The sequence below is a fragment of the Pseudorca crassidens genome, chromosome 2 (genome assembly GCF_039906515.1).
Source record: "Pseudorca crassidens isolate mPseCra1 chromosome 2, mPseCra1.hap1, whole genome shotgun sequence".
NCBI classification, from domain to species: domain Eukaryota; kingdom Metazoa; phylum Chordata; class Mammalia; order Artiodactyla; family Delphinidae; genus Pseudorca; species Pseudorca crassidens.
In genome coordinates this window covers 156,228,816-156,252,407 of record NC_090297.1, presented here as the reverse complement: position 1 = coordinate 156,252,407, position 23,592 = coordinate 156,228,816, and the positions used below count along the sequence as shown (strand labels likewise).

Genomic DNA, 23,592 nt, shown 5'->3' with positions numbered 1-23,592 from the left:
AGAACTATGTCATTACTCAGATAGAACATGTGTTGATATAATAGAAAGAACAGGAAAGTACAGATTCAGCAAAACTTGGTCAAGTTTACTTTGTCACTTGAAATTAGTATTCTTCATTATTCTGTTTGTTTTTTTTTTTAGAAAGTTAGTGTGATTGATTTCAGGAAAAAAAAGTGTGACTTGATTAAGGATTACGTTTCCTAGCATGCAACAGCATTAAATAATATTTTTATATTATGAGTCATTATATATATTACCTATCACTATATATTACTAATTAAATTGGAATATTTGTTGAATAAATGAGTGATAATTTTATAGAACTACATATAAAACTTTGATAAGTAGTTTTGTTAACAGAGATACTGGCTTCTTATTTGAGACACTTAGAATTTGGTTAATTAAATTAGAAACTTCACTATTGTGAAGGCAGGTTGGTCCTTATATGTAGAAGCATAAAAATGTCAAAATCATGTGATTAGGAGCTTTGGCTCACATTTATACACTCTGTAGGCCACTATTACTCAGAACATGTACAACTGGGAGTTACTTCTTTTGTTCTCATAAAAATACAAGTTTGGGGATTAGCTAGAACATTGAAATTTATCAGTGTTTGCATCACAGAGTAAGCAAGTGTAATGGACTCTTTATAAACTTAAGTTCAGGGTCTATTTATGAATTAGGTTCAGAGAGACAAGTAGGGGAAAAATCTAAAAGTGGAATCAAGGAGAGCCAAAGAAATTTATCTCTGTTCTAATTGTTTTATTTATTTATGGCTGCATTGGGTCTTTGTTGCTGTGCATGGGCTTTCCCTAGCTGCGGCGAGCGGGGGCTACTCTTCATTGCGGTGCGGTGGCTTCACTTGTTGTGGAGCATGGGCTCTAGGTGTGCAGGCTTCAGTAGTTGCAGCTCATGGGCCCAGTAGTTGTGGCTCGCGAGCTCTAGAGCACAGGCTCAGTAGTTGTGGCGGACAGGCTTAATTGCTCCATGGCATGTGGGATCTTTCCAGACCAGGGCTCGAACCTGTGTTCCCTGCATTGGCAGGCAGATTGTTAATCACTGCACCACCAGGGAAGTCCGTAACTGTTTTTGATTCTATAGTTTTGGCTGAGATACTTCATGGTTGGCAGTCTTTTTACTGTACCTGTATATGCTCAGAATTGTGGTTGGAGGAAAGAACAAGGGATGAAGCAAAAGAGGTTTTGGGTTTCAGTTCTAGCCCATCATTTAAATTCCTTAAGCCTCGGTTTTCTTGTTTCTAGAATGGACATGAAATACCAGTACTCTCCACCTCAATGAATTGGTGTGAACATGTTTTGAAACCAGTGATGTTTCAAATCACTCTATGGAGTGATTCTATTTTCTTTATCATATTTCTCTTTTCTTCAGTTCTTTAGGTCTTTTGTGGGTTTTTAGGGAAGTGGTGATTATTGGGCTGGCAGAAGGCACAAAGACTCATTCTGCTGCGTCTCTCCTCTAGGTTTTTCTGCTGCCCTCTCCCCATAGGCTGTCTTAGTTACTGTCATACCAAACTGCTTCCAATTTCCAAAACATCTTTCTCTTTATTGTCTATGTGCATTCACACATACTCTTCCTATCATCTACTATTTCCTCTCTATCTAGCTAACTGTTACTCTTTCTTTAAATCTGTCATAAAGAGAATTAAAGAGTTAGAGTTCAGGTCAGAATACTGCAATAAATTTATGCCTCACTCTGCCATTTCTTCTCCAAACACAGAGAAATAGTAGAGAAAATATAAAAAGAGAGAGGAAAAAGAAATAGCAAGGCTTCAAAGCAAGATATATAATCTCTACAGATCCAACTAAGAGAGGCATACAAAGCAGTGAGTGGGCTCCAGCCAGAGCCTGGGCACTTGTTTGGAACAGACAGTGGTATCAGGGGAGCAGCTCCTGCAGGGCAGACAGGACCAAAAGCACTATCACTACTCCATGGCAGCACCCAGAGCAGGTCTCCCAGTTCAGGAAAAGGAGACTGAGAAGCAACAGGCTGTGCTCTATTTTCATCTGGAGGCATAGTTTATGAAAGTTGTAAGATCAGTGAAAGGGAAGGACGCTGCCTTCTGATCAGAAACTAAACCAAGACAACCTCTGGCTCAGGGACTAGACCTATTTCTAGACTGGGGCCCAAGGGGCTATGTGAAAGGTGGTTGCAGATGTGGAGGAGCTAGCATATAGACACACACACACACACACACACACACACACACACACACACACACACAGACACATGCCCCTAAATATTAAAAAGAAACTATAATTTTTAGAAAATTTTAGAGGAGGATATCTTTATGAACTTAAGAGTTAAAAAAGATTTCTTCCTGTTTAAAAGACTTTATTTTAGGGTTTTCCACCTTTTTTAAAAAGTGAATCAGCTATACACATATCCACTCTTTTTTTAGATTATTTTCCCATATAGGCCATTACAGAGTATTAAGTAGAGTTCCCTGTGCTATACAGTAGGTCATTACAAGTTATCTGTTTCATATATAGTAGTGTGTGTATGTCAATCCCAATCTCCCAATTTATCCCTCCTCCCCCCGCTCCACCACTGGTGACCGTAAGTTTGTTTTCTACATCTGTGACTCCATTCTGTTTTGTAAATAAGTTCATTTGTATCATTTTTTTAGGTTTCACATATAAGCAATATCATATGATATTTGTCTTTCTCTGACTGACTTACTTCACTTAGTACGACAGTCTCTAGATAATGAGCATTCACTGAACCTATTGTGGTAATCATTTCATGATGTATGTAAGTCAGATCATTATGCCATACACCTTAATCTCATACAGTGTTATACGTCAATTATATTTCAGTAAAACTGAGGGAAAATAAATAAATTACTGATAAAAGCCTTATTTTTAGACACTGAATTTCTCACTCCCTAATATTTCCCTTCCTTTTTATTTTTTAAACCAATATAAGCAATAGCACAATGAATATCCTTTAACATAGATCTCTGGGCACTTTGATGATGATGTTTTTTTTTTTTTTTTTCTGTACGCAGGCCTCTCACTGCTGTGGCTTCTCCCGTTGCGGAGCACAGGCTCCGGACGCGAAGGCTCAGCGGCCATGGCTCACGGGCCCAGCCGCTCCGTGGCATGTGGGATCTTCCCGGACCGGGGCACGAACCTGTGTCCCCTGCATCGGCAGGGGGACTCTCAACCACTGCACCACCAGGGAAGCCCCTGGTTATTTTATTAGAATAAAAATGTATTTTATTAGCCCACGAATTTTTGCCAGCTTTACCCCCAATAGTACTATGTGAACATGTCTGTATTCTTTGCCATCTCCCTCTTCCCTCCTCCTTTTTTCCTACTGATTTGTTAACATTTTTTGTTTGTTTAAGAATATTATTCCAGTTTATGTCATTTTTGTTGCATTTTTCCCCATTCTGCTGTCTTTCTTTATCCTTTTTTATGGGTAAAAGAAGGCTGTCTGGGCTCAGGACAGATACAGGATTGGCTACACTTTTTTTTTTTTTTTTTATTGCGGTACGCGGGCCTCTCACGGGTGTGGCCTCTCCCGTTGCAGAGCACAGGCTCCGGACGCGCAGGCTCAGCGGCCATGGCTCACGGGCCCAGTCGCTCCGCGGCATGTGGGATCTTCTCGGACCGGGGCACGAACCCGTGTCCTCTGCATCAGCAGGCGGACTCTCAACCACTGCGCCACCAGGGAAGTCCGGCTACACTTATTTAATGCAAGTTATTTAGATGTCATTTTCCTTTACATGTGCAAAATTGAGATAATTACAGGGTTGTTATTAGCATCAAGTAAGTTGTGATGTAAAATAATGAGCACAGTGTGTGCCTCTTAGTAAGCATTTGATAAATGATAGCTATTATAATAATTTACAGTTTGAATGTTTATGTAGTCACATTTATTTTTTTTGTTCAGCCATAGGTGTTATGCCTAGGAATTACCTGATGGCTACATGAATATTCACCTGTGTTTTTTTCTGGAAAATTTTAGGACTACTAAGGTTTTATATTTTACATTTAAAATCTTTAATCCGTATGGAATGCATTTTGTTGTTAATTGTGAAATGATGATCTGATTACTTATTTTTTCCTAATATAGTTAATCAGTTTTCCCAACATTTAATGAACAAACAATCCTTTGCTCACAGATTTAAAATGCTACTTTTATCATATATGAAATTCCCATTCACACTCATGTGTGAATTTTCTCGTTTGTTTCATAGATGTGTCTACTGATGCATTGACTGCTGTTCTGTTTTATTTATTGAGGCTTTACTATAATTTTTAATATCTGATAGGGAAAGTGTCATCTTGTAATCATATCTTCCAAAGTTTCTAGGATATTCTTTTATGTCAACACTTTTACATTAAATTTGGCAAACTAATGTCTAAATAATCCTGAATAACATTAAGTGTATAGCTTAATTTGATGGAGAGTATCTTTTACAGTATAATACTCCCATTTAGGAAAGTCCCTACATTCATGTTCTTAAATAAAAGTACCTCAGAATAACTTCATAGTTAACAATATTAATAGTGAATATTGCTTGTTAAGATTATTTCTAGGCATTTCATACATTTTTGCTCTTGTGAATGCTACTACCCCTTTGACCATTGTTTTCTGTTTCTGCTCTTACACAGAAATTTATTTTTATAAATTGCTACTATCAATATAACCAGCCACTTTACCAAATTTATATGCTCTAAAACTTTTTGAATTTTTCCAGCAATCACATTATTTGCAAATATGCAGTCTCCTCATTTCTAATAGTTGTAAGTCATTTTTCTTTTTTTATAACATTATTTAGAACATTTAAAACACTGGATAGTAATAACAATAACAACAGAAATCTGTCTTTGTTCCTTCTTTGCTTTTTTAAAAATTGAAGTAGAGTTGATTTACAATGTTGTGTTAGTTTCTGGTGTACAACAAAGTGATTCAGTTATACATTATATATTGTTTTTCATATTCTTTTTCATTATGGTTTATTACAGGATATTGAATATAGTTCCTTGTGCTATACAGTAGGACCTTGTTGTTTATCTAGTTTATATATAGTAGTTTGTATCTGCTAATCCCAAACTCCTGATTTATCCCTCCCCCACTCCCTTTCCCCTTTCGTAACCATAAGTTTGTTATCTATGTCTAGAAATCCTTATTTTTTCTGTCTTTAATGATCATGGGAGGGCTATATTGTGTTTTACTATTGAGGATAGGCTCTCTTTCTAATGTTGTATTCCTTTTATTCTTGTCTTTAAATATGTTCTTTCTTATGCTGAAATCAATAGAAACAGAGCACAGTGACTTATCATTTCCTTATCCAAATTCACAATATTTTTCTCAGTGACTATCAGCCGTTTCAGTCAAAAATTGTAAGTATTCTAGGTTTTCCAATAGTTGATTTTAAGGGAAAGAATTGTTCTGTTTCATTTTTGTTGTTTTCTTTTTGTTACCTTTGCAGAAGATAGGCTGATGACATGTTGGTCTGTCTCATTTGTTACAATCTCGGTGATACTGAACATGTGCCCCACAAGTTTCCCCACTGGCTTGGTGCTGATATTGGGGTGCCACAACCGGAGCACTTTATCATCTCCTGAAAGAAGGATGCGTGAAGATTATTTATTTTCTCAGAGTTGCAGGTGGTCACAGTTTAAAGAGTCTCTCTCACCCTTAATCATATCCTTATTTTTCTTCTAATATCAAATCACAGTCTGTTTCTTCCAGGATGTTGTCTATGATTGACTTGCTAAGAGTCTAGCCTTGTTTTGGATCTGCTTCTTCTTGTCAAGACTGTTTTTTAATAATTGTATTTACATATATAAATGTGAATTCTCATAAATATTCTATGAGTCCTTTTCTTGATTTAACACTTTCCTACTCATTCATGCATTAATGTATTATTTATACTTTATTTACTTCCCAAAAGTACTTAAGACAGCTGTTCTTTTGTTTCTACATTTTAAAATTATGCAAGCATTATAATAATAAAAGGAATCAAAAGAAGTGAAAAATTGCACATAATCTTTACCATTATAACAAATCAGCTGTTTTTGTTTTTCCATCTTCCCTTCTAGCACATACTCATGAGCATACAAAATTTATATGCAATTACTATCATGGCATAGATAAAGTTTTATTAATTGTTAAAATCATATAGGTACATAGTGAAAGATTTAAACAATATGAAAGGATACTATTATTGTAAAAATGTCCTCTTTTCCCTTATAATCCCTAGTTCCACACCCTATAGGTTGTCACTGTTAACTTCTTTTTCTCTCTTACAAATAGACTTTTTTATTCTTTTTGGCCGCACCATGCAGCATGCAGGATCTTAGTTCCCCAACCAGGGATCGAACCTGCTCCCCCTGCAATCGTAGTGAGGAGTGTTAAACACTTGATGGCCAGGGAAGTCCCACGAATAAACTTTTTATTTTCAGAGTTAAGAATAACATTTTTCGGGCTTCCCTGGTGGCGCAGTGGTTGAGAGTCTGCCTGCCGATGCAGGAGACACGAGGATCCCACATGCCGCGGAGGGGCTGGGCCCGTGAGCCATGGCCACTGAGCCTGAGCGTCCGGAGCCTGTGCTCCGCAACGGGGAAAAAAGAATAACATTTTCCCATTTATATTTAAATACTTTGAATTATTTTCAGAAAATACTTTTTCTCAACAACAAAAAAAATCACTATCACACATAAAATATACACAAATAAAAATATATTATAAATGTTGCCCAAATACAAAAATCACTGTTTTAAAATGTATTTTTATCAAGAAATTGCAGGATGCTATATTGAATGCACTTTCTAGTCTGGGAAATGTAGTCTAGCTGTATATCCAGTAAGAGATAATATAGGTTTGGTGAATAGCTGTCAGTTTTTATGATATAACTAGATGTGTGTGTATAAACATATATGATAATAAAATTTTTATTAAGTTTTAGTTTTTAATATCAAAATTATAATAGATCATGGGTAAAAGATACAGTCAAACAATTCAATTAGCAGATATAAAACAAAGTACTGTTTTAGACCCAGTAAAATTGGTTATCAGTTACATGATTAAAACTGAGTAATTCCAATAATGCAGTATCTTGCCTGATTTGCTTTTCACTGTCTATGGCTAAGAAGTGTCACGTTTCTCAGATATGTTCAGAACCCTAAGCCTCAGGCCCATAAATCATCCTAGATAATGTTAGGGTAACTGCTGAAATGGGCACTGTCACTCCTGAAGGATAAGACCACTATTCCCTGAAGAAAATCTATGACTTGTCTATTACATGCAGAAGGATTCAATAGATGATTGCCACCTGAGAAATGTCCAGGCCTTTTAAACTAAGGACTTTGTTCAATATGCATTGTGAAGGAAACTCAATCTTCCAGAGGTTCTCTATTATCTACTACCAGAGGTCTTCCAGCTCTGCTTGCTTTTCATTGATAGTAATGAAATCCTTATATAGTCTGTGTGGCTACTTCTTGGACCCAGAATGTACAGAGGGACACAATACTAACCTCTAAATGCATACAGTATTTCAACTGCATTATTATTATTATTAATCAGCTGTCTCATGCTCCAATTTATAGCTATCTATAAACATGCCTTATTTGTACTTTAGATTTTGAATCCTTGAATATTAGAAATTCAACCTGATCTTTATGAGGTTTACCATGTCTAGTCCAGAGCAGCTGTGTAATAAATGTTTGTTGAATGAAACATGAACAAATGCATGCAGAGTCCCCAAGATAGTTGGGATGGCAGATAATTGTTTTTATATACTAGACCTTCCAAATTAGGAGGTTAATTCTTAAAATGGCCAGTAGAGACAACTATTGGGTAAAAAATTCTTGATGTGCAACAAAATAATGCTCAGGAAATACCTTGTCCTGGTTTGGCTTTTTTTTTTTCCTTCTGCAAGAACTTCTGTTTTTTCAAGCTCATCAAACGTCCCTGCACATTTAACACATTCAACTATGTTTAGCAAATCTGCTTTTAGAGTATATTTTGAGTCATCAGCTGCTACATACTGCACATGGAGCAATCAACAAGAGTATTCTCCTGAGAAAAATGTGTTTTCAGTTATTGAGGATTTGCATTTTCTACTAACAGAGGCTCCATAACTGTGGCAATTCAATAAATTACACATGGTGAAAAGAATTAGCTGCTTGTCAGTCATACTGCTAAATGTTTTCTTGCCTTTGGAAGAGTGCTAGAAACACTATAATTAGCAGGTTTTCAAAGCTGAAATGGGGATCTTATAATAATTAACACTGAGGTTAGTGAGAGTCAAATGTTTTAATCCATAAGCACTGAAGTGGTTTGAGTCCCAAAACATTACCAAACACATTTTTTTTTTCCAGAACTGATTAAAATACTTAAGACTACAAAGTATACAAAAGTTAGTCCGTTCCTTTTCTCTTTTTTAAATAAAATTAATTAATTTATTTTTTTAAATTTATTTTATTTTTGGCTACGTTGGGTCTTCGTTGCTGCTCACAGGCTTTTCTCTGGTTGTGGTGAGTGGGGGCTACTCTTCGGTGCAGTGTGCAGGCTTCTCATTGTGGTGGCTTCTCTTGTTGCAGAGCACAGTCTCTAGGCACATGAGCTTCAGTAGTTGTGGCATGCAGGCTCAGTAGTTATGCCTCGCAGGCTCTGGAGCACAGGCTCAGTAGTTGCGGTGCACGGGCTTAGGTGCTCCGCAGCCTATGGGATCTTCCTGGACCAGGGCTTGAACACATGTCCCCTGCATTGGCAGGCGGATTCTTAACCACTGAGCCACCAGGGAAGCCCTGGTCCATTCTTATGTTTTGCATTCTTTTGTGTGGGAACGAAGGTTGTCCAAAGGAATTGGTTAAGATTAATGTGACAGCACATCTTTCAGAACAATCAGATTTTAGAAATCAAATCTCACTGTAGCCATGTATTTAAGTACTACTTTTTCAAAGGCTTTGTGTGCAGGGCTCAGGTTGAAGCAGGACAGAAGTCATTGCTTTTATCTAACTGAAGACAAGCTGCGGCGAATGCAGCATCCACTGCAATCTGATTCTCAGGCAATTTTGCTGCTTACTCTCTCACCACCAATATACTCTCCTTCCCTCACCTACTCCCTCCTTCTGACTTCCGGCCAGGACCAAGCAAGTAATGAGCGAAGATAGTCAGGAAAGGGCAATGGGGGATCAGGAAATTATGATACAAGCATTCTACTTCTTTTATTGAAAACATCTGATTTTAGTATTTCTTCTGTTCCCTTATGTGTTATAGATCTCATTATGGAGCTCTCTACATGATAGCCTTAATTAGTACAGCTTAAAGAGTTGGATTCCTGTGTGTGCTTAGAATCATCAGTATTGAGTGTCAGGAAACTTGCCCCCAGTCTAAGCCGTGACTCCCACATATTGCTTTTCAGGTTCTTATCCAGACACCTTTCTTTCTTTTCTTGATGTCTTTAACTGAAATGTAGGTTTGTGACCACTTAATGCTTTGTTTTTCTGAATACACGAAGCTGTGGTTATATATTGAATAACATCTAATTGGAAAACTCGGCTCCAATTTTTCAAAAGGACAATTTAGTTTATCTCCCATGAACAGGAAGTTTTTAAAACAATAGTATCAGAGTATTACGTTCAAAAGAATCTTAAAATTTATGTAGTCCAACTTCTTCATTTTACCAGATAAGGAAAATGAGCACCAGGCAGAGATTAAGTGATTGTTGAAAATCATACAGTTGGTTAGTGGCCAGGCTATGACTAAACCCAGTTCTTCTATCTTCTAGTTCACTGTTTTCATTAGTTTTGCTTTCCAGTAGACTACAGCAAAATTTTTAAAAATAAGATTTGAACCACAATCTAATTTTAAGTAAGTGTTGTGGCAGGCCCAAAGCTGAGGACAGATTTAAGTATAAACTTTAAATGCACAGTGTACTTGAAAAAAAATTAACTTCGTGTCCTCAAAGGAGATTACCCTGTCATGAAGTGAAAGTGCAGCTATCATTATGTGTACCTCAAGGCTGAGGCAGGATACTCTTTGTAGGAAACCAAATATTTCCTGCTGTGTGCGTTTTGGGAGAAGAAATTTGAAGAAATCTTACTTATTCATCTAACATCTCACCTCCTTTAGTGAATATGTGTACTCTAAGCATTTACCAAATGATATATTTGTTGATGTTTTTGATGGCAGGGCTTTCTTCTTCTTTTTTAAAATCTTTTTTCTCTTTTAAAGTTCAGATCTCCAGTATAGGCCATTTTCTTGATGTTTATTTGTTTGGGTTTCTGTTTTGCTCATTTACATCTTTCAAGTCTACATGTCCCTTGTTTCCTTTAAGGTGACCCTGATCTCCTTGAGGAGCCTCTGGAAGCTCATCTTCTCCAACACACAGGTAGCCTACGGAGTCCTTAACAGCTCCTATCTCCAGCCAGATCTTTACCCATCACCAGTAGGAATATCCTCTCAGATGTCTAATTGACACTTGATATTTAAGTATTTAAGTTCAAAATTGAAATTTTGTTTGCATTCTTTCTCCATATAAGCACCCTCTTCTCAATTTCTATGTAATTATCAATGCAACTGCTATTCTTCTATGTTTCCCTCCTTACAAACTTGGAGCTGACTGCTCCCTTTTATTAATCCCCAATATCATTCTGTCTCCAGGTCTTATGAATAATTTATTTTTCCATGTCTTAGAGACTGACTCTTGCTTTTCTTTTTCTAGAGCACCTACAATAACTCAGACCCTCACCATCTCACTCATGACTTCTGTAACAGCCTCCTAATGAACTGAAGATTTCAATTTATTCCAACAAAACCTGTATAAGTTGATCAAAGTGATTGTGCCTAACTGTTGTAAATGAATTGAATTAATAATTATTGATAACCTACTATGTGCCAGGCATACCTTACCTCAATTAATCTTAAACACTACCATATGAAGTAGGTGTGGTTTTTTGTTATTGTTAGCATCAGTATTAGCAAATTTGGATTGAAGACTTATTACGTGCAAGACCCTGCCTGTGTAAGTACTTTATTCTTATAATACTATTACGAGTAGGTATTATTATCAGCTCCATTTTGCAGGTGAGATTGAAGCATACAGGAATTAAATAACCTATCCAAGGCCATACAGCTTGCCAGTAAGAGAGCCAGGATTTGTTCCTAGGCAGTCTGACTACAGAGCCCAGGCTGAAAGCCATCACAGTCTTAGAACCTCAGTATGATAGATAAGGAGTCTGAGGCCGGAAGAATATTTCAGTTCATCACCTTTCCCCTCAAGTTTCTTATGTTTGTCATCTTTCCTCCTACTCTCAGCAGATAATCTTAGCCCTTAAATGTTGGTATTTTTCAACACTCTATCCCTGGTCCTCTTCTCTGTTAATGCTAAACCATTGGCTCTTTACCTTTTTGTCAGGGACTCCTTTGAGGATTTGATAAAATTTTGGACTTTCTTTCCAGAAAAATGCACATAGATACACAAGCATTCAGCCGCAGGGGCTGTAGGACTCCCTTAAAGCCCACACATGGGCCCCAGGCTAGGAATTCATGCTCTTACACATTGAAACAAGTTCTAGAGAGATTAAATATTTAAAAGTAAAATATACAACAAACAAAAAATTATAGTAAATATGGGAGAATTTGTTTCACACATTCACAGGCTGGGGAAGGCCTTTCTAAGTGTGCCACCAAATCAAAAAGCCACAAAGAAAAAGAATGACAGATTTGACTTTATACAAACTTTAACATTCTCTAAAAGTTTTCTCTAGCAGTAAAATGCGATAACGGTATGAAACTCTATAACTGTGTTAATTAAGGAGAGCACTGTTTGCAAAGTAGAAAATCTCTGTGTAACATGAAATGCCCTCTTACCTCCCGTGACAATCACATTTGCTTTTCTACTGTAACAAAAAGTGTTTGCTCCTCTTGGCATGGAAAACTCTCTGACAGGCCTGCAAAACACAAATTAGATATAAAGCTTGTATATTTTTCCTTATAAAGCTAATTCCAACTTATAAATAGATTGTGTTCAAGAGGCTCACTTCTAAGTTGTTATGAATCCATTTACCCACAGAAAATATTATAAGCAAAGATTAAATTCTTACTGACCCACAGAATCTACTTACTCCATAATATGATATTAATGCAGCATTTGCATTGTTTCTGTTTAAAAAGAAATCCTTTCCTCCACCCTGGAGTTGCGGTTGTGCTGATGTTAAGGCTGGGCAAAGATATATCACGTCTTAAGCCAGAAAGTATATTGCTCAGCTAAATGAGTGTAGTACAGAATGGCAGGAATGTATTTGGATACTTCCCCCTCACTCACTACCCACATCCAACTTGCTGTCAAGTCTTGTTGATTTTACCTCCTAAATAGACATGAAATCTGACCACTTCTTCCCATTTCCGCCACAATGTCTTGGTTCAACTCTCTATCCCCTCTCACTGGAACTACTGCAATAAACTGCTAATCTCTCAGCTTCTACTATTTTCCATTCTCTTTTCCCAATCACACTCCAAAACCTGTTGTCAAGTTGCAGCCAAAGTGATCTTTCTAAAACATGAGTTGGATCACATCACTTTTCTCCAGTGGACTCCTGATACTCTAAGAAACACCAGGTTCCTTCACCTGGCCCACCAGGCCCATATGGTGCTGGATGGTCCTTGTCACCTTTTCAGGCTCACTCCATGCCCTCCTCTTCCCCTGGATCCAGCCATGTGGTCTCTTTAGCTTCCTTTCTGGCCTCACTGAACTCTCTTTCTCCTCAAGGGCTTCTGCACAGGCCAAAGATTTTCTTTCCCCGGATCCTAGCCACACTAACAGACACCCTCCTGTAAGTGTCAGCTTAAATACCACTTTCTCAGAAAGGCCTTTCCTGGACTCCACCCTCCTGCCCCCACCAAATAAATAAAGTCTTTTGTGTTATTTTCTAGTCTAGTACCATGTTATTTTCCCTTAGGCATAAAGCACCTGACCTTAGTCTCCTCTTGCCTTGTATGTTTCCTTTTCTTTTCTTTTTTCATAAATAAAATGGTAATATATACTATTCTGTTCCTTGGTTTTTTCACTTAATAATATATCTTGATGATCTTTCCAAATCAGTAGGTAAAAAACTTTCTCATTCTTTTTCCTAATTGTCATAGAGTATTCCTTTATAAGACTAAATCATCACTTAATTTCTGAGGGACATCAAGCTGTCTCAAATTTTTTGTGATTACAAATAATACTGCAACTTTCTTATAAAAGTGCCATGTCATATGTATGTATTTCTAAAAGACAAGTTCTTAGAAGTGGTATTGCAAGTCAAGGGGTACATGTATTTGTAATTTTAAATTATATTGCAGTTTCTTTTTAATTCTTTTTGCCCACTAGACTACACTTCTTCAAATGTGGCTCTTTACAAAAACTGGGCCTCATAAAGCATAACTTCTATGTAGCTTATATTTTGGGGTTATCTTTGAGATAATAAACCTAAGGGGCAATACCCAGAAGCATCTTGGATTGCAATTATCACCCTAAACTTCAGGTGAGAATAAATTTTCATTATAAGGGCCCAACATGGATTTAGGTTATAAAAGAAATGGATGTGAATTAAACACAAGCTGTAGATTTCTCAGAACACAATCACAAAGTCAATGAGAGAGCATGTAAATGAAGTCTGAATTGCAGTCTTTGGGAAGATGCAGATATAAGATTTGGCTGAAACAACTTTGTTTAATGTCAGAAAAATTATGAAGAAAAAATTTGCTCAACTAAATTCAGGAATTTACATAAGAGGCTCTTACTGGGAACCATGGATCATGTGTAGTTTTTCCAATTATGTTACTTTTTATTCTTCCTTAAACCTAAGGTAAAGAGTATTCCTTAGAACCCTACATCCAACTTCATCAACCTCTTAACTTAGAGGTTAACTTCATTAACCTCTTTACTTAGGTCAGGAATTCTCATGACCTTAGAGCAGTGGTTCCTAAACTTGGAATCAGAATCACTTTGGATGCTAAAATATAAATTCCTGATCCTATCCCTAACTTAGTAAATCGGAATCTTCAAGGGGTTCAGAAATTCATATTAAATTTTTTTCCAAAATGTTTTCTCACATATATGCCTATAACATTTACTTGTAAATTATATACATATATTACACAATTAATATAGTATGTATATTATAAACAAACAGCAATAAAAATGTGATAAAAACGTAAAAGAAAGGGAATTTCTACCCACTTTCTGATTGCTCATCTTGCATTCCCTCTGGGGTATATGCACCCTGCTTTTGAGTTGGTTCCTGATAGTTTCAAGAAAGAATATGAGAGCTCTTTCTGATTTTTTTTTTTTAACAGGAGCCCCAGTAGGAGAAGGTAGTGGGAAGGGCAGACTTCTGTAGGAACCTGCCATAAAATGGATGGAGCTTGACAGGGCAAACTGGTGAAGTGGACTTAGAATGCACCCAGGGTTGAGGTCAGGAGGCCTAGATTTTGGTCACATTCTGTTGCTAAATATATGACATTAGAAGCGTCACTTAATTTTGCTGAACTACAATTTCCCCACTTATGAGACCAAGGATTTGGATATAGCTTAAATAGCTTCTACTACTTAAAATCTTTGATTTTATGCTTTCTGTGTGGATGTGGCTGGGTAGGAGTCCAGCAGGCCACTGCATAGCTTATGTAGGTGGTGGCCAGCACTATGCAGCACACAACCTGCATAACCGTTACCAGTGGCCCCTGGATTGGGGCAGGGGAAAGTACATGAACAAAGACTCCAATGACTCATTGTACTTTCTAATCAGTAGTGTAGCTCCCCCCGTGTGGGGGAAGAAGTGAAATTAGAGCAGCTAGAGGGTTGTGGGAGAAATAGATCTGAATTTATGGATTCATTGAAGGTTGTTGACTATAGACTTTCCATATTGGAAATGTTCGGGATAGTATGTTTGAAAATTGTTCCTGTCTTACCTAAGATTATTAAAGCATTAGATTTCTGTATTAAATAATGTCTGCAGTTGGCAAAGGAGTTGGGGAGAGGGCATAGTGAGCTAAAAGTATACTCTGAAAGGGAAGTAACCAAGAGAGAGAAATTCCCCAATGACAACAAGGCCTGTGAAAGAATTTTGGGGGGCACTCAGTAGGGCCTCAACAAAATTTACTGAGTACAAACTGAATGTCCAGCACTGGCCTAGAGGAAATATCAGTGAACTGTGATAGCAGAGGTGAGAGTGTTCATTAGTTAAGATGTGTACAGGAGCCAGGCAGGTAAACTATATGAGCGAAGTGGGCTGGCTAGGAAACTACAGGGAGTGCACGGAGAGTGCATGTCCTGTGGAAAGTGGGAGCCAAGGCCCAGAGTCAGTTAACAAAACCAAATAAATGACTGTAAATGCTACCAAACAAAACACCATTTGCAGGTTGCATTTAGCTCGTGAGACTACCAGTTTGCAACCTCTGAATGAGACAGCTCCTATATTTTAAAAAACATACACGATGATAAAATAGCAATAGTTTAGACAAAATTTCCAATTTTGATAAGTGAGAATGATCATTTAGAGGAGAAAAAAATAGCTCTTTTTGTTTTAAAGTTCAAAAGTAAAACAAAGTATCAGTTGTTAAGTCCTAAGTGGGAAGTTTACTAAATAAACAGGAATAGATTATACTACTTCTATGTAAAAAGATACCTCTAAGATATTTTAAAAGATTTTTTCTTCCAAAAAAATTATATCTAGTTTATAGTAGTAATTTTTCTGACTAGCTAATGCAAAGGTAAACTGTAGTCCTAATTTATTCAAATTACTTATTTACAGTTCATGAAAAGCAGCCCTAATTCAGTAACATAAATCTAAAGTCAGAATTTACAATTTTGAAAATGTTTAAACGTTCCAGATAAGAAGTAGTTTCTACTTATCTCTGGTGACTTATTTACACTTTTGCCAATGACATGTTTTTCTGGTTGATTGAATGAACTGAACTTGATTAGGTATAAACTGGGAAGTCATTATTTTCTTCTACCCTTGTCTCCAAACACAGTCTCTTAGTACATCATCGTGCCCCAGCAGCAAGTCTTCTTGGACCAGTTTCTATTAGAAAGGGAAATTCCTGCTAAACCACTGACTGTGGCCCACAGGAAATTCACACAGGCTAGTCATGCAGGACAGTGTCAACCTGAATGCAGCCCCACCCTATTGTCTTGGGTCCCTCCTGCCAGGTAGGAATGTGTGCATTAGGCACAGCAGGGGCAGAGCTGAGGGCCCACAGTAATTTTGGGGGCCCACAGAAATGTTCTAATTGTTCTTAAAATCAAAGGAAAAAATTTAAGTTTAGGGTCAAGAGAAGTGTTTTAATTTTTTCTCATATCAGAAAAACTAAAATTTTTAGAGCCTAAAACATTAAAAAAGTTGAAGTCTTTAAAATTATATCAAAAATAACGTGCCATATTGAGAGCGTTATGGTGGGAGGGACACATGAAGGCAAAAGTGCTCAGGGCCGCATGTCATAATATGGTCCAGCCTGCAGCCTTCAGAATTCCCCATGGGGAAGCAAGTAGTGGTCATAATGTGCATATGTCACCTGTCAAACTTGCCTAAGGTGAGCCTGTGTCCTTTGGGGCCTCAGCAAGTAGCCCCTGGGGAGCCAGATGTATTTCTCTGCTTTTTTGGCTCTCCTGGAGCTCTCCTCCAGCGGCCTGAGGTGCGGAAAACTCTCTACCACCTCCACTCTCACCCTGGGGATGGCAGACCAAATGCCTCAGCATTGCCCATAGTTCCACAGCTAGGTAACTGCATCCTCCTTTTCAACTATTTTAGAATTGCTTGTTGTTTCTTCATTGTTGTGGGTGACTGATAAGAGTCATGGGACTGGTCTGACTACCTTCTAATAATTCTGTGAGGATGGTTTAGTATATCCTTCTTTAAATGGAACTTTAGCTGAAATTCTAAGATAGCAGGAAAAGAAACATTTAATGCCCTGTTAGTTGATTATGTATCTATCAAACATTTTTACATCAATGTCTCAGCATGTAAAATGGGGATCATACATACTTCCCATTAAAATTTTTTGTTTTTTTAAAATACCTGCCCATTAGATAAAATTAATCTATTTTCCTGGCCCACATAATTAAATGGACCAGAAATGGATGAACTGTGTCTTTCAATAAAGCCAGTTGCAACTAATTCATATAATTGATTCAAAAAAATTCAAAATTCATATAATTGATTCAAAAAAATTCAAAATTGATTCAAAAAAAATCAAAATTCAAAAAATTCATATAATTGATGTCAACTGGGAAAAAACTTAAAAGATGAGCTGCTTTTCACAGATATTTTATATACATATTCAACTGCATAGTTTTAAACAGGTTGCTTTCTTATTCTGTAACTAGGTGTAATTTACTCTAACTGGTACATACCAGAGTGTTCTCTGAGAAAGTTATGATAATATTAACTAGTATTTCCACAGCATTTTACATCTGAAGAATGAAGAGAGTTTTCACTCAACATCTTACAGTGCAGTGAGATATCTGGTTTGGTGTTTGGACTTGAGCTCAGGTCCCCCACACCATGGTCCCTCCTCAGGGATGGGGTGGTAGGCCAGGAGTTGGGGGGGACCACCCTCTTGTCTAGGATGCCTCAGGGGGACCCACCTCTAAACAGTGACCACACCAAGATAGCACTAGACTCATAGTCTTATGTACAATGTTGGCCCATATTGTCCATTCCATAACAAAATAAAATGTAGATACCATGCGCCTTTGAACACAGAAGGCTCCCAATAAATATGTTTGAATACCCTTCAGGGAAAAATACCACTGGTTGACAGTACTGTACCAGTTTTCAGAGTCACACAGAATAGAAATATATTGATTCTGGGAAGTTCCCTCTGAAATTTTCCCTGAGATAATAGTACTTTTGAAGGAGAAACAAACATTTTCTAATAATTTCTTCAAAATGAAAAAAAAAAAAATCCAAACACTATACTATCAAAAGACCTTGCCTGAATCATAGCATACTTCACCTTAGTTTCCTTGCTAATGTTACACAAATTTGTGAGCTCTGATCTGGAGAGGGAAGCAGGGTAATCAAATGGAACGTTACATAATTAGGGTTATTCACTGAATGTAATACGATGCTCAGACAGGAAAGCATTCCGGGGGATCATGTAATTGCTAAAGGTGAAGGGCCATTGAGCAAGCTTGTATCCTCTCTTATCTTCCCTTGGGGTGGGGGTAGATGGGAGGAATGCAGGGGACAAAGAAGAAGTCATTTTTATTTCCTCCTTAATGATGTAAGGCAGGAAATTTGCGTGCCTCAGGTAAAGGTATTTTTTTTAGATAGCGGTCCTCACTCTGGGTTACTGCCTGTGATTAATCCATATTTTACCCATTCCCAAAGAACAAGAGAAGGTGCAATAGAAAACTTCAGATCAGAGTATGGTAAACTTTTTCTTTAAGGATCCGGATAATAAATATTTTACACTTTCCTATTTACTCTCTGCCACTGTAGCACAAAAACAGCTGTAAATAACATGTAAACAAGTGAGCATGGCTGTGTTCCCATATAACTTCATGAGCAATGAAATTTGAATTTCATATAATTTTCATGGGTCATGAAATATTACTCTTCTTTGATTTTTTCAACGATTTAAAAATGTAAAACTTATTCTTAGTTTGCAGATGCTACAAAAGCAGATGGCCCGCTGAACATGGGACATGCCATTTTCTGACCCTTACTATAGAAGTGGGAACACAAAGCACAAACCAGTACAGGTCTACAGTAACTCCACCTGATCTCAGTATTAAAATTCATTGTCTGATGTATTTCAGTATCTTTATTAAGGAAACAAAAAGGGGAACTTTTACATTTATTGAGCACTAACTATATATACCATGCATTAAGCTAGGCACTTTACCTGAGTAAATTAGGTTAATTTTTACATACCTTATAACACTACGAGGTAGGTATATTCATTCCCATTTAAAGATGGAAAAACTGAGACTAAGTAGAGCTAATGGTAACGTGTTCAATGGTCACAAAGCCTTGAGTGCCAGACAGAAACCAGTTCTGACTGGCTCCATAGCAACCCTACTGAGAACCACTACATACTTTCTAATATTACAATCTGCCTCCAAGCTGGGTAACTAATAAAGAGTAATGCTAAGTAGTTAATTGCTCATCTCTTGGAATTGCCAAGCTATTAAAGGGTTAATGGTTCAACTTATGTCTTGCAATAGGCCAATATTCTTTACATGGCAATATTAATAGCATATGTTCATTTTCCTGCTGGTACATTTGTGAAATTACCATACAAAATTATGACCAGAACGATAATCATTTCTTAAATGGAAAATTTTTTTTGAGAGGAGTTTTTTCCTGCCTTTCTGGGAGCTGTACTGGCTTCCATTTTAACAACTGGCCAATTATGAATTAGTATAAATGCAGTTTCATCTGTCTCAGCTTAAGACTTATCATAAGAAATTGCAGAGATAAGAACATGATGAATCTAGGGATGGAGTGGACTTGACTCTCTATTGAAATGACTCTTCAATGGCACTGACAGTTCTGGAAAACATGATTACACTGTATCACTTGAGAAATCTCTTTAGCTTCTAGATTTAGGAGAGTGACCCAAGGAAGTAGATGAAAAGTCAGCCAGAATTTGACAGAATAGATCAATGATCATTATTTGCTGAGTTTGTATATTTTTGTCTCACAGTTTCCTGACCCTCTTGGGCCAAATTCCAGGAGATATGGTGAATACTAGGAAGCTTGGAATTGAGCTTAAAGACAAACTCCTGCCTATTGCAAAATAGACGCTCTTCAGACCTAAGACCAGAAAGTACTGGCAAGTATGAAAAAGAAAACCTTCTAGATAATTTAAGTGTTTAGAGCTACAAAGTACCAAATCTACAGAACACTGTAGAGAGGAGGAATTTAAATTCCCTACAATAATATTACATAAATAAAAAAATACATACTAACATTCATTTTGAACAAAACATATAAATAAAAAGATTTATTAAACCCAAAGAATGGTTGCATCTCTGTGTGTGTGTGTGTGTGTGTGTGTGTCTGTTTGCACATAAGTAAAAATGGAATGGGATACAAGGATAAAAAGAAAAATGGAGCTGAAGGAATCAGGCTCCCTGACTTCAGACTATACTACAAAGCTACAGTAATCAAGACAGTATGATACTGGCACAAAAAGAGAACTATAGATCAATGGAACAGAATAGAAAGCCCAGAGATAAACCCATGCACATATGGTCACCTTATTTTTGATAAAGGAGGCAAGAATATACAATGGAGAAAAGATAGCCTCTTCAATAAGTAGTGCTGGGAAAACTGGACAGCTACATATAAAAGAATGAAATTAGAACATTCCCTAACACCATAAACAAAAATAAACTCAAAATGGATTAAACACCTAAATGTAAGGTCAGACACTATCAAACTCTTAGAGGAAAACATAGGCAGAACACTCTATGACGTAAATCACAGCAAGATCCTTTTTGACCCACCTCCTAGAGAAATGGAAATAAAAACAAAAAGAAACAAATAGGACCTAATGAAACTTAAAAGCTTTTGCACAGCAAAGGAAACTGTAACCAAGATGGAAAGACAACCCACAGAATGGGAGAAAATATTTGCAAATGAAGCAACTGACAAAGGATTAATCTCCAAAATTTACAAGCAGCTCATGCAGCTCAATATCAAAAAAACAAACAACCCAATCCAAAAATGGGCAGAAGACCTAAATAGACATTTCTCCAAAGAAGATATACAGATTGCCAACAAACACATGAACGAAGGCTCAACATCATTAATCATTAGAGAAATGTAAACCGAAACTACAATGAGGTATCACCTCACACCAGTCAGAATGGCCATCATCAAAAAATCTAGAAACAATAAATGCTGGAGAGGGTGTGGAGAAAAGGGAACACTCTTGCACTGTTGGTGGGAGTGTAAATTGATACAGCCACTATGGAGAACAGTATGGAGGTTCCTTAAAATACTAAAAATACAACTACCATACGACCCAGCAATCCCACTACTGGGCATATACTCTGAGAAAACCGTAATTCAAAAAGAGTCATGTATCACAATGTTTGTCGCAGCTCTATTTACAATAGCCAGGACATGGAAACAATCTAAGTGTCCATCAACAGATGAATGGATAAAGAAGATGTGGCACGTATGTACAATGGAATATTACTCAGCCATAAAAAGAAACGAAACTGAGTTATTTGTAGTGAGGTAGATGGACCTAGAGTCTGTCATACAGAGTGAAGTAAGTCAGAAAGAGAAAAACAAATACTGTATGCTAACACATGTATATGGAATCGAAAAAAAAACGGTCATGAAGAACCTAGGGGCAGGACGGGAATAAAGACCTACTAGAGAATGGACTTGAAGACACAGGGAGGGGGAAGAGTAAGCTGGGACAAAGTGAGAGATTGGCATAGACATATATACACTACCAAATGTAAAACCAGTAGCTAGTGGGAAGCAGCCACATAGCACAGGGAGATAGCTTGGTGCTTTGTGACCACCAAGAAGGGTGGGATAGGGAGGGTGGGAGGGAGGGAGACACAAGAGGGAAGAGTTATGGGGATACATATGTATAGCTGATTCGCCTTGTTATAAAGCAGAAACTAACATACCATTGTAAAGCAATTATACTCCAGTAAAGATGTTAATAAATAAATAAAAAGGAATAAGAGTGTGACTAACTCAATTCTGCTCTTGAGGATACGTCACTGGAAAAAAAAAGGGAATTATATCTTCCTAGAATCATGTCAGTTGAAGGGCATGTTTTTGCTGACAAAAAGAAGGTACCTATTAACATTTCATTAAGACCTAATACAAGCATTCACCACCTGATTGACAGATCCTAATACTTGGAAAAGGGAATATTGGCCCATACAAATTGTTCCCAAAGGAAAACTTGTGCCTTTTCTTTCTTGCAGTGTTAGAGTATTTATTATTATCATAGATTTTGGCAGCATGCGGAAATCAGTGTTCTTTAAAAATCCAGTCTCCACAAAAGACCTTAAATATCTATAAGCAAATAATAATACTTTCAGTTGTTAAGGGGTTTTAGTTTTCAAAGCACCTTCACCCATTTCAGCTTATTTGAGTAGCACAAAAATCCCATGAGCTAAGAAAGTTAGTATTATTCCTATTTATAAATGAGGTTATTGAGGTTCAAATAAGTTAAAAAAACATGCTCAAGACTCTTGGACAATGAATAAGTGGCAGGCGTGATCTAGAATTCCCTTGCAAATGTATTCCTTTATTTATATTCTCTCATAGTGAAAAGCACAGCCACGTATATAGTTCCCCCAAACTGAGCCTGGTGTCTGCTGCTCTAATGCTTTTCTTCTAGATCTTTGGATGATTTGCTCTTCACCTCACTCAGATCTCTGATCACATGTTATCTCCTCAGAGCAGTCTCTCGTGACCATCCTGTCAAGATTACTGCCTCCCATCACTCTTTATCCCATAATGCTCCTTCATCTCCATCACCTACTCACCTAAGTCTGTATTGTTCATTTGATTATTTGCTCTCCCACTAGAATATGACTCCAGGAGAGGAGAGAGTTAGTCTTTTTTGTATACCATTATATCATTTCTTGGAACAGTTTTCGATCTATAATAGGCATACATTAAATATTGTTGAGAATGAAAAAATGAACCTTAGATTCCTCTCTTTCCTTTATTTCTCTCATCCAGTAGGTCACCAGTTCTTGTAAATTATACGAGAATCTGTTCTCTTTCCATCCTTACTTTCACTGGTTCAGTTCAAACCCCCATCATTTCTTTTCTAAACTATTGCCATATCTTCCCAATTGGTCTCCTCTTTTCAACTTGCCTTTCCCCAATCCATTCCCCACTTTGCTGCTAGGGTAATCTGTCAAAAACACGAATTTTATCACTTTTCTTTCTAAAGTATTCAATGGCTTCCTGTAGCCGTCAGGTTAAAATTCCAACTTTTTATCATGGTATGTAGGTCTCTTCATGTTTTGCTTATCCAGTCTCATCTTTCCCAACTCTTTCTCTCTGTTCCGATCATATTGAACCACTTACAGTTTCTAGAATTCACCATCTTCTTCTTCACTTCTGTGCCTTTATAAATGTCATTTCTTTAATGTGACTATTTATCAACTCTACTCTCCTGCAACTGCTTTACCTGGCTAACTCTTACCAGTTCTTCAAAACTCAGTATGCATGACATTCCTTTTCAGGAAGCTTACCTCAATTTTTATCCACACCCCCATCCTACCTTAAGATGTTCTGAGAACTCTCTTCTGCTCCCATACAACTCTCTTAAATCGATATTATAACACTTATCACCCTCTCTGGGAATCTATTTCCTTTCTCCCTCATTAGACATGAGAGCAAAGACCTAGTCTTATGCATCTTTAAATTTCCAACATGTAATACAGTGCTTTAAACAAAGTAACTAACCAATAAGTATTTGCTAAAAAAAAAAAAAAAAAAAAAGTGAATATTCAGCCTCCTGCTCTAGAGCTTCTTCTGGAGTCATCTATGTAGTTTTGTTCAAATTATAGGACTATCAGAAAGAGACTGTTGAATACAAAAAAACTCAACAAGCTTAGTG

General features: G+C 37.1%; 1 protein-coding gene across 1 annotated transcript in view; it reads right to left on the bottom strand.

The window, feature by feature from the left end:
* WDR64 (WD repeat domain 64) overlaps positions 1-23,592 on the bottom strand; it is a 147,868-nt gene that overhangs the window by 83,430 nt on the left and 40,846 nt on the right. The window contains exons 9-10 of the mRNA XM_067715031.1: positions 11,854-11,933; positions 5,457-5,596 (exon numbers count right to left, since the gene is read on the bottom strand). Of these exons, the coding sequence (XP_067571132.1) occupies positions 5,457-5,596; positions 11,854-11,933 (220 nt within the window). The remainder of the gene's footprint in view (positions 1-5,456; positions 5,597-11,853; positions 11,934-23,592) is intronic.